A 13,105-nucleotide genomic window follows, 5' to 3' on the forward strand; every position below is an offset into this window, starting at 1 on the left:
AATGTATGCGAATCGAATTTATTCCAATGCCACTCGCACACGTGAAGCAAATAAATGCGAAAACGTGTGTGAATTAAAGCATAAGAAATACTCATCTCTTCTTCATAATTCGCATTCTTCATAATTCATTTCTTACGAGTCGTATTAGATTTTCGAGTTTTAACTTTGGAATCAATGTCAATGTATACATTGCACTACAAAATCAACAAATGTAAATTTATATACTTAGCGATACATAAAGAAAAACAATACAAAATATATAAAAAATATATAAAAAAATAATAATAATATAAAAATAATAATATATAAAAAAAGTTTTCATAAAAATAACAAAAAAATTTGTTTATTTAGAGATATTATATATGGTTTAATTATGCTTCTCATCTCGTCAAATTGTAGTTACACATCAAGAGAACTTGAAATATGAAAATATTTACAAGCACAGTGCTTATAATACAAGTGCTTATAATAAAAACGAAAAGTCTCTAATCCAGTTTAACAAAACATGTTTTTACAAATACTCAAACAATCTCTTTTATTAAACTCAATCAGTTTTACAGGCGATCCAATAAAAACATGTTATTGATTAAACACGAATTAGTTTTTTGTCCTCTTTTTTTAATAACTATATCTTTTATCGAAAATTTAGAAAATAAAATTGTTAGTGCGAGCGTATTCTCGATGAAATGAATGCACATCGTTTGCTGCACACGTTTAATGTCTTTTGTCATAAAGATGAGCGTGTATTATCGCGAAAGCTATATTATTATTTTTTATAAAACAAACGATATAAAGAAAGGCAAATGAGAATATTTTATTCTTTATACTGTATGACGAATTTGAAGACAGAATTCTAAAGAGATACAAACGAGCATATACAATGAGGCAGAGTGCATAACTGTGTTCTATAAGATATTCTGCCGAAATGTCGAAGAGCGTATTACGCTTAAGAAATGAGCTGAGTTTGCTCGCTCGGCGCCAGTTCACTACTTGTGCCAGTTATAACGCACTTGGATTTTGGTATCTTGTAAGTAGTACATCCAGCAGTCGCGCGCTTGTAGCTGATTCAGAGTTGCACTCTTGTGGGAGATGTCTGCGAGCGCTGGTTTCCTGTCCAAAATTCGCATATATAAGTTTCGTGGAGAGTGGAACACATTTCATGCGCTTCTTTATGACGCACAGCATAAATGATTACAACGCGAACATATTAAAAAGATAGACTTCTTTAATGTGATAAAAATTTTGCGCATCTTTTACACATAAAAATAAGATTAGCATATCTTCATTTTTAAATAATAAATGTTTTTAATCCTCTGTACAATCTAGAGGACGGTGTTTGGTTCTCCCTCCTAAAATATTTTGTAAAAAACCTATTTGATCTCATATTTTTTGAAAATCTAAAACAATAGAAATCAGATTGCAGACGGAAGAAATATGATTGTAGATAAAAGTTAATAATCTTAAATATCGTTCTATGAAACAAAAGACTTGCATTAGACTACTAAAACTTTCTATCTCACTTTTGCAAAATTTCAAATATATATATTATTTTATTTTACGTACAACGAATGTACACTTTTTATCCACAAAAAACAGATTATCTAGAATGAGAGAAATGTTCACAATATTTTATTTCTTCTTCGTTTTTTTTTAAATTAAATACACTAACATCAGAATTATAAACAAAAGTGCAACATAAATATAAATTTTACGTATAACAGGAATTATAAGATTATATTGAGAAACATATTATACATCAAAAGTTATGTTCACCAAATCATTATTCTCTTTCTAGCATCAGCACACATACGCGTGACATCCAATGAAGATGCGCAGCGGCATGTAAACGATACCTATAATGATTTGATGGAAGAACTGCCCATTTTCGAGCCGACAGCAGCGAATGTCAGTGCATTTGTGGGACAAACCGCATATCTACCGTGCCGCGTGCGAAATTTGGGTGACAAAGTAGTAAGATTTTTATTTTATAATTTTACTATCACATTTTATTGTAAACACCAGACAAAAAAGATTCTTTCATAATTTAATTAAGTTTTACATAATAATATATTTCATTCAATGCTCACGATATTATGTATGATCATTCATATGATTGTTTGCTTATAATTTATAATATTACGCTGAAATTATATTTGTACCTTTAAAGATCATATGTTCAACTATGTTTATGCGGATATAATATAAACATGAAGCTATTTGAAATGCGAATTTCGTTTATCATGTTACTCAGAATATATGAAGCAAGACAATTAACTCTTTGTGAATTGATAACCCCATTGGCCATTTATTCATTGGAAATTATCCCCTTTTATTTTATGAATTACTGGTTCGATTTTTTATGAATTACTGGTTCGATTTTTTTTTAAACTTGGCTTATGGAGTAATATAAGTATTTGTTAATGCTTTATCGAATCTGAGGTAAAAATTAAAAAATTCAAAATAGTTCTAATATTTCGAACGAAAATTCGAAGAAAGAAAAATCTGATTATCATAAAATTTATAGTTTTAGGAAATTTTTAATTATGAAGTATTATTAAGTTCCAGTTTCATTTTAGTTGAAGTTCATCAATGCCACGCAAACAGTTAATCTAAAGTGGCTTTTAAACTCTGATTACGAACTCCGTGATACTAGATCCAATGTTGAAGGTTATTATCCTTTCGAAATTTGATACTTTTAGGGTACCGAGTTTTACGATAATCAGATTAAAAAAAAATTTTTTAAGACTATTTCTTTTAATTTGAAATTTATAATTCTAAGATATAAAATTGAATTCATTAATCTCGAAATCCTTTCGAAAGACCTTCCATAACTTTGTTAGAAAGCTCCGGTCCTCGAAGGAAGGGATTAACAAAGGTTGTATGTATCATTATTAATTGCAAACAAGCCACTGACTAGCTCGACGGCAATTAATCTGAAAATTTACCGGAGACAGCTTCGATTCAAACAGGTTGTTTCCAGCACCCTTATCTGCATAAGAGAGCCTACGTAATTAATACAGCGGCATGACAAATTGTCGCTTCCGTAGTTCCGTAATAGGGGGCCGCCAATAAATATCGCGGTCGCGATTAGAGCGCGTTCCATACACGTGAATATAGAACGTGAGGGTGGGTGTCGTAGCGCGTAGGAAATGGCGTGTCTGTGACGATATATCATGAAGAGTCATGGGGACACAGACGTCAGTATGCTTCCTTCAAAGGCGAAATCTCTCCGATGCGTATCTCGCGGCGTTGACTAAGCGCACAGCATAGATTTAATGAAGACGTATGATCGTCTTAGTATAACTTTTCTTTAGCAACCGATCTCACTCTTCAGTTCCCACAACATTCCAGCCATAGTTTAAGTTTTTAGTGCTTTATGTGAATTTAGTGAACGCGGTTGATCCGAATTTATTAGATTTTATGGATACGAAGTGATGGGAACCATGAAGAATGACGCAGATATATTTCTCAATTATTTCTGGCATGAAACAAGGTAAAAAAAAAAAGATTTTCATCTTTTTATATAATCGAAGTAAACGGCAAGCGGAGAAAATGCAAATTTGCAGCGTGAGAAGAATGTATATAGAAAAGGAGAGATTCCTAAAGCATTTACATCAAAGTACGAACGCTTTATAACTTACCTACCTAAATTCTTCGCTCCGCGGAACACGCGCAAATAGAATCTTTCGAAAGTTCTTGGGTCCGTTGCGAGAAAGCTTGGCAATCTGAAGTACGGGGAACACGGTTTCGCAGTAACAAGAGATGCAAAAGGAAAGGTCGATCGAAGCGTGCAAATTTGTGGACGACTCAGCTGCGATTCACATAGGTGGTGAATCATTTGATGATCACATTCAATGTCCGTCAATCGGTTCGTTCACAAAATACCCTTTAGATTGAAGGGCACTTGGTACCAATCGAGAATCATTCTTAGAAAGCGAATGTCATACGGTTCGCTATGCATTTTTCTCTACAAACGCAATTTTTCGGCACACCCAATTTTTACGACCCACTTTTTTGCATTTCCGAATTTCCTCCTTCGCTTTAGACAAATTTCTTTCTGCTTCTACGCAGGCTTTATTGTTATCGAGCGAACTGCAGTAAACGTATGCAACTAGTGGATGGATTTTTGTAACGGCGCTTTGCCTTTTTCATTCGGAGTAGAAATGTCTAGAAGTGATGAGTGTAATTGTTCGATGATTGATGCTTTTAAGATGTTTGATAACATTGATATTAAAAAAATAATCTGCGCGATCTTTTCTCTTTATTGAACACACAAAAGCTCTGTCAATTTAAAAAACTTGCTACAGAAATGTATTGTGTTCTGACATCAGTTAAAAGAGTTAACCTTATTAATTTATTTCATTTATCAGTAATTATATTTAAATATTCCGTTTCTATTTAGTTTTTTTTTGTACACATATAATACGTATATATATTAAATATATAATGCATATATTACGTGTCATACTTTCATTATAATTAATTAAACATTTTAAAATTAAATTATCAAGCTATGCTATATTCTAATTATACACGCATAACATTATGATAAAATATTATGTTTTTTATACTACATTGCTATATTATCATTAATCATTTTGCTTTTAAAGACCATAAGGTTATAAATACCATAATAAATTGAAGTTTTTAATAAAAAAAAATTAGTTTATTATTCCTTTTTCACGCGTGGAACAAAAACTACATCCACTTTGATGAAAAAAAAAAATGTTTTATTCTATACCGTTGTCATCCAACTGTAAAAATTTAAACTGAAGATTGATGGTATATCAAACGTGGTTCAATGTGCAATATTTCGAAAACGTACTTGTATCTAACAGATATTTTATAGATTTTATTGGAAATGGACGAATATATAGATTTCTTTAATAGCTGGGATATAGAATCGCTCGACGTGCATTTTCTCGGGGCACGGCCGGATGCATTTTTAGTTCACGTTCACCAGATTTATCCAATCTTTTCCACATTTTTCTTCCTTCCACTTATCTGTTTTCCTTTTTCCCTACGATCCACCTTTAATTAAATATCGATCTACGTGCGGCGATAGTCAGAGGAAACGCGTTGATTACGACAAGTTTTCTCGAGTTAAGTCGGAAAATCAAATGGAGTTTAAGAAGAAAATAATTGCGAAAGATTAGTCGCATTTATTTTAGTAAAACTCGAATGGCTTCTTAAACGGAAAAAGGATTTTAATGAAATTTGTAACGGCTCTTCACTACGGTCACATTATCAGTTAACATTCTTGAGAAACTTATGAATGAAGAAACTGATTGCTTGAACGTCATTATTTTTCGAATCTCGTTAGTTAAACTATTAGCATTTAAAAATGAGCATTTTGGAAAAAAATGTGAAAAGATATGTCAATTGCTACTTAGATGATGGTACTTTATCTCTAATTGTTCTTAAATTGTGTATGTGTGTGTGTCGGTAAATTTATCTTTAAATAATTATTTTATTCTAAAAAATAAATATAATTAAATAACTATATCTCAGATATGTCGCAGCGCGTGTAAATTTTATCGTTAAATATTTCAAATACCTTATTTATTTTACTATATTATTTATTTTACTATAGTTTGTATTGTGAAATACTATATTATAGGTATAATGATATTCGTACCAATTTATTTATCGGCTGCAAATTCCTAGAATTCCTAGAAACATAATTATCAAATAATGTTTGAGAAGAATATCTTAAGGCAATTATATAGCCACCTGTATTATCGATTAAATCACAATAATTGCTTTTTTCCTCTTTTACAGATTCGAAAAAATAAATCAGATAAAATAAAAATAATTTTTGTATAATTATTTTTTTTCTTTTTTACAGATTTAAATATCCTCTTTCAGGATTAAAGTATACGTATAATTAATACATGTTTGTGAGGGGGAGTTTATGCCGAGAACGATCAAAAATTTCAAAATTGAAATTTTAAGAAAAATTTTGTGTCGTTCTTGGCATAAACGTATTAATGCGTATATTTTAATCCTGAAAAAGGATTTTTAAATCTGTAAAAAAGGAAAAAAATAACAAAAATTACGATTTATTTTTTCAAATCTGATTCTCGTCGATCAATATTTAAAGTGCACTTGACGCTACAAATGCTTCGAAATTTTTGACCAATTGGAAGAAAGAATTTTACTAACTAATCAAAAAATGCTTCAAAGTATTCGTAGCATCAAGTGGACTATAGCGAGATCGAAGTTAAAAGGAAAATTACAGTATTAAGGAAGAATAAAACAATGATGAAATTTTTGTTTTCTCAGGAATTTTTACTCTATACTGTAACAATATTCATATCAATTTATTCATCGGCTACTAATTCCTATAGAATAAAGCATAATTATCCAAATAATACTTAAAAATGGATAGTTTTAAATTGCAACAAAATGCATAGATTAGTAGTCAATTCTACATAAAAAGTCAAACATATATTTTCTTTTTGCAAGAAGAGCATTTGATTTCCATCAAAATATCAATTTACGATTCCTTCAGGTGGAAATGTTAGAAGAATCAAGATGTCGAATGTAAGTTAAGTTAGCAGCGATCATAGTTGCGCAAAGTATTTCAATAAAACACAATTTGCAAATTATGTCTTTATAAGAAAGTTATTTTAATCATCATATTGTTTTACGTTACAATGCAACGCATTATCTATTTTGCACTTTATAATAGAATCATCTAATTTAAGATGTTTCTATACCTAATTGTCTACTCCTTCTCGAGTTGCCATTATATCACAGAGTCGCGATATATTACTGAATACGAAGTAGTGACTATGCCAAGGAAAATATTGGAGAAACTGTTTAGAAAAAATCAATGAACAGAGAAAGAGAGAAGAGGAAGAGCGAAACATGTAATTTTTCACTAAAGTAAACATTATTGTATTGATTGAATTTTTCAGTTAAGGGTCATGAAGTTTCATTTCCAAGCTTATTTGATTTGTATTATTTAACGTTTAAATCAAGATTAACATTATTTATTTTAAATCTTGACTAGCAAATAAAGTTTACCTATTCAAATTAGTACGTACAAAATTTGAAAATATATTTCTTGACATACTCTATATGATTATTACAGCATTGAATAAACACACAGTTATTGTAATAAATATAGAAGTGAATAAATTAAATTAATAGTTTAGTAAAAAAATATTAGTAATAACTAAAAGATAAAATTATAAAAAAAGAGAGCAATTGGCGATGACCTTGATATTGATTTATATTGTTAAGATTATGATTGTGTATTACCTCCAATAGATTTTCACCGGCGCTTGTCCTTCATAAAAAATTATTATTAATAATCAATTTTGATAATTATTTTCCCACTTTGCATAGAAAGTCGATGACTCTAAAGAGGGAGGAGGAAAAGGAAAGAGATAGATCAAATATGGGCGACTTCCAACGCGAAATGTTATGTTTCTATATGTATGTATGATGGAGCTAATTTCGCGTGGAGATTCGTCCGCCTCTAGTCGGATTATCCCATCCGTCAATGTTCTTGATCATCGATTTTCGAAATAATAGATACTTTGAAAATGATATTAAGATTCAAGAAAAGTAAAATTGCTGTTTAAATGTTATGTTGTTATATATTATATTTATTTCTGAATTGTATTTTAAAAAGTTTACAATTCCATTATATAGGTATACGAAAAATTTTATAGGTTCATACTAAGAACTTTGATACATTTAAAAATAAATGAAGAAACACATAAAAATATAAAAGATTTTATTTCATTACCACCTTTATATATTTAATACGTTTATATATTTAATACATTTTAATGGCTCATTAATTTCATCGTAACTTATCGTAAGGTATTAAAGTTAAAGGTATTAAAGTTAAAGATTTATATTTAATTTTATCTCTTTTATTTCTAAATCAAAAATAAGAATGAATATTGGATACTATTATTTGTAAACTGAGCTCATAAATTTATATCACAAAGTAAGAATAAGCGCATTTGCAAGTAAAGACAATGCATACTAAGACATTTAATAATTATCATAAGATATTATTCGCTAAAAAATTCATTCTTTTCGAAAACGTTTAATTTTAAAAAAGATAAGTTAATAAAAAAAAAGAGAGGTTAATAAAAAAAAACAAGACGATCACATGTTATAATAAGTAATGTATATCTCTAATTGATTACGGATTGAATAAATAAGATTATCTTTTGAAAGTATATCTTCTTAATAAAAATGTGTTTCTTATCATTAACTATATTATAACCTATTTATACATATCAACTTTTGAACAAATACAAATATGATATACAAATATGATATTCAAAGCACGTTTCAATTACATCCTATTGTATTCCTATTTCATAATTTAGTTTTCTGCGAATCATACCTTTTACTTATTCTAGCGAAGATGAGTTATGGAAGCTACGATTCGCGATTCTTCTGCGCGGGGAGAATCCAAGGAACGTTGAGATAAAATAATGCAACGTAAAGTGCTGCCCAAATGCAATAAACGTTTTCTTTGTGCCACCGCCATGCTAGGCCCTATTCCCTATTTCCTATTATATTTCCTATTAAGAGTCAGAACGATCATTGCGAAGGATAAATCTACTTTCTTGCTACTAAAGTTCCGTTTTCCGATAATATGACTTTAAGCGAGAAAATATGCTTTTCAAAACGTGATCACAAGGAACGGATTTAATGTAATCGAAAGATCTTTTCTTAACAAAATAAAAAAATAAACTTGAATGCATAATAAATCACATTTTATATAATAACGCGCGTGTTTGCTAGTTTCAACTTGTTTTTAATATATTTTTACTTATTCTGCAATATTACAGTCTTTTTACTGTTTTTTACTTTTGATGAGCGTATATTTAATTATTAGATATATGAAACTGTATGATAATTAATACGATTGGAAGATATTCTGTGTAAATTGAAACTGATTAAGTAATTAATTATATTTGAATTTTCTATTTTTTTGCGTTTTGTCTTAATTGATTTACAATTTGTTAATCATATATTAAACATATATTACAAGTTGGATTGATTTATTAGTCTTTTCAAACATTAGTTTTTAAGAAGACATCTTTTTATGCTTCTACTGCTTACTTTATACTTGTAATATTTTCACCACGTTTTTTTTATGACAAATCGAACACTAATGAAAAAGACTTAAAAGTTAAAGTTCAAGAAATTTATATTTTTTTATAATAGTCACTTTTATTATCCAATGTTTAATGCGCATATGATCGTCTTAACTTTAAATGTTTTGAACATTACCTGTCACCAAAAATTGTCTGAATTAATGGTTCCAATGTTAATGTCCATTATCAATATAAAATCAGGCACATCAAAGTCTCCTAGTATAGAATTTCCTAAAAATATTTCGTAACTGGTCTACTTTCTTGACGGTCCAAAACATTCGTGAATACATATAATAGAAGGGTCAGAAGGGATTCTTCAGTATTTATGCTGTTCATAAAGTTCAACGAGCTTATCTTTTATGCATTTCAATATTATATTGTTCAATACTTTATGTTCAATACTTATGTGATATTTGAATACTTATATCATATATAAGAAAAAAAATATATAACACTGAGAATTTTATTAAAGCTATGAACGTCTTGCTAATTCGACCATCGAAGCATATGGAAATATATTTATTGCAATAATCAGCAATTAATAAGAGTATGTCACTTTTTAAGAAGACGTGTATAAATAATTATATTAGACAATGCAACATTTTCGTTAAAATCTATTGCTATTATTTCCGTGATGCGATGTGAAATTTTCCGTAAAATTATGATTTGTTAACTTCGCACCCACGTCAAACGTTGCGCAGCATGATAGATCGAGATGAAAAAACGCGGACTGCTCCTGCGAGATCGATTTTCTAGGTGTAAGGCTCGAAATCCTCGGGGCAGCATTTCCACAGCATAAATTGGACAAGCGCGAATTCCGGACGTGCATTATTCATGGATTGCGAGATAAGGGAACGCGATCGGTTTGAAAAACCGGGCGCGACGTGTGTATATCTGTGAATATAAGAGAAAAAGGTAAAGTGGCTGACACATCCGATGGTCATCTCATTCTATTCTGATTAAGTTATATATATCTTTTGAGTGGTACTGCTGTCGAGATAGATCATTTTTGACACTGTGTGTGAAAAGAGAGAATAATGGACGTCTCATAAAAAATTAACTTTTTATGCAACTTATCGGAGTATTTAATAATTTCTAGAGTATTTATAAGCTAGTCCAACTATTTAAAATAAAGAGGTTATAGATAAAATTTCATAATGCTTTCTTTTAAAGATTTCTGTATAATGTCAAAGTTTAAATGGTATGATTCAGTGATATCAAACTAAACAAATCATTTGCATTGGTACCAATTACGAATAATTGACGAATAACGATTACTGTATAGTGTGGAAATTTATGGAAAGGATGTTAGATATATCTGAGCATTATCGATTGTAAATTAGTGCAATGCGTATGAATGTCATTATGCAGAAGTGCAATAAATTTACATTTGCACGAGATATCGTTTATCGTTTCCCCTGAGATTATTACGAAATAAAATTGAAAATGTTTCGGCGCTTTCATAAAACATTACGTGCTTGAATAATTGCTCGTATTCCCTCGGAACTGTATCAACAGAGGCTGCTGCACGTGCTTGATGTATGGCTTGATGTATGTTTACGGTTTATGTATCGCGGATATATGAAGATTTTTTTTCATAGTACAACGAGACGATATTAGTAACATTCGCGTATTAACATAACGTGAAGTCACGATGAGCGAAAATATATGATACAAATATATGAAATATCGCTGATGTAAATGCAACAGAAAATAGTTGCATCAAATCGCCGCGTTCAACGAGTGTAAAAGCGATGTAATAATGATTGATAGTTAAACTGTTAATATTTATGTATAAATGTAATTGTTAAAATAACAAAATCCTTGGTAGGAGGGTGCATTTTAATTTTTAGTCTATATTCGATTACGTTACGAAATACGTTTCTAAATTATTTCATACTTAGATAATAATTATATTTACATTTTATCATAATAATAATTAATACTAATACTTTTGAACATCTTACTGATGATATCTGCCGCGGAGAGATAAAAAACAGATAAAAAAAAGTGTAACAATTGTACAACAACATGTTCATTATACCGCGCTGCACCTGAATAGCTAATTCTTAAGTACTCTTAAAAAATTCAGCGGGGATTTTAATTACGAGCAGTCTTTCAAGCGTTCCAAAGAAAAAGAGCTTTTTTCATTAAGATTACAGTAGACTGCCATGGTGTTTTCTAAACAAATGTTCCCTTTTCCATTGTGTCGTTCTGGCGAAGAAAAGAAAAAGGAGGGAAACAAGAAAGGGTGAAAAACGCAGAAGAGAGAAAGTGAAGCAAGTGTAGGGTAGCATGGGTGGAATGTTGCCAGCTATTTCAAAGGTGAGAGATCACTTTGCGTTTTGAAGAAACTTTTTGCCTTTCAAGTGCTGCTACATATGCGAAATGTACATGAAGTAGAAAAACGCGAGGATGGATCGGAAGGACACATACGAGTTTGTGTGGAAATGTAACTACGAATTTTGCTACTCGAAACGAGCGAAGACTCTGGTACAATGCATCTGCAGCTTAAATTACAACATACAAGTCGACCGCGAAATTATGCTATTGAATTAGCGATTGATTATACAATTCGGTAATTTCCATAATTACATGAACAAAGGAATCATCGCCTTTAGCCTCGTTGAAAATATATGCCGTATATGTATTTGTATATGGCAACCGATTGACTCCGCTTTCGAGTACATCCTTAATAATAATTTATTCTACAACACATTCTACACGCTTGTATTATTTAGTGCAAAAAAAGGAAGCAACTTGTTTTATATATTTTGGAACGCTAAGTTCATTTGCTACCAGAAAAATTTTATAAAATTGAATTTTTAAAATCTAGCACGCAATTTTAAGATAGAACATGCCATTTTTAAGATATAGTAGTACGTTAATGTTCAAAGTATAGTAATTCTTTCTAAATAATCTAAATAATTTAGGTGCGAAAGTGATGAGCAAGATAAAGTTGTGACTAGGATTTGATGATTATTGAAAAACATTGAGACAAAAACATGCTGACCACTCTTGTTAGATTTTAATATTTGAAATTGATTCATATACAAATAAAGATTCTGATTTGTTTTTTAATTTCAATCATTTCAGTTGCACAAAAACATGTAAATTAATGTAATTTTTATTTTATTTTTTCCATCAAAATAATATCTCCATTCCTGAAGGTATATTTTCTAAAGTGTTTTTACGAGATACAATTTTATATTAAAAAAAAATAAAAAAAAATAATTACAAAAATATATGAATAAATTAAACGAGATAAATAGCTTTTGTGTTTAAACTTGTTTATTTATTAATCATGGTTATGAATATTAATTTTAAATTAATTCATAATCGATCATTCATTATTAAAATAATCAATTATTATTAAATATTTATTTGATAGCTTATATTTTATAAAGTTTTAATGAACAATATTGCTTCAGTTGCAAGAATAAAAAGTTAGTAAAGTTTATTATAAGAATAAATAAATTTAATTTTTTAAAATAAATGTTAAACTTTTAGTATTTTAATTTGTGAAAGATCCGTTATGAGTTTCTTCATGGAACTTACATGAGGTATTCCCTTTTGTCGTTTTTAACATTATAGCACAGCAATGATATGCGTAAATTATTATCCCCATATCTCCACTTCACATGAAGTGTTACATATTGCCCCCAAGGATATACAATAGCTAGGTTGTCCCTCTCACCACAGCTGCAAACGATAGGGAAAGCACTGCTCGCAAACTACGCCAGTAACAACTCCTCGGTAGTCGGCCGAAGTCGACTAGTGGAAATGCAGCGTGGAAGTTCCTTTCCGTTTGCCAATGTCGGACGGCTATGTCGTCACCGTTTACGAAACTTTTATCGCGAAATGTGAAACTGTCCGATTACTCAGAAACGGCGCTTCTGAAAAGAAGTTCTCGTCTTTTAGAAAAGGTCCATGTCAGCAACGCGACCGCATATATATATATATATATA

The 13,105-nt window shown here is 30.0% G+C and overlaps 1 protein-coding gene across 1 annotated transcript in view; it reads left to right on the forward strand.

Moving 5' to 3' along the window:
* Positions 1-1,866: 1,866 nt before the first annotated feature.
* The window catches only part of LOC108689066 (hemicentin-1-like), a 66,469-nt gene continuing 55,230 nt past the window's right edge, over positions 1,867-13,105 (forward strand). Inside the window, exon 1 of the mRNA XM_018195671.1 lies at positions 1,867-1,971. Coding sequence (XP_018051160.1) covers positions 1,867-1,971 — 105 coding nt within the window. The remainder of the gene's footprint in view (positions 1,972-13,105) is intronic.

The sequence above is a fragment of the Atta colombica genome, unplaced genomic scaffold, assembly GCF_001594045.1.
Source record: "Atta colombica isolate Treedump-2 unplaced genomic scaffold, Acol1.0 scaffold254, whole genome shotgun sequence".
Lineage (NCBI taxonomy): Eukaryota > Metazoa > Arthropoda > Insecta > Hymenoptera > Formicidae > Atta > Atta colombica.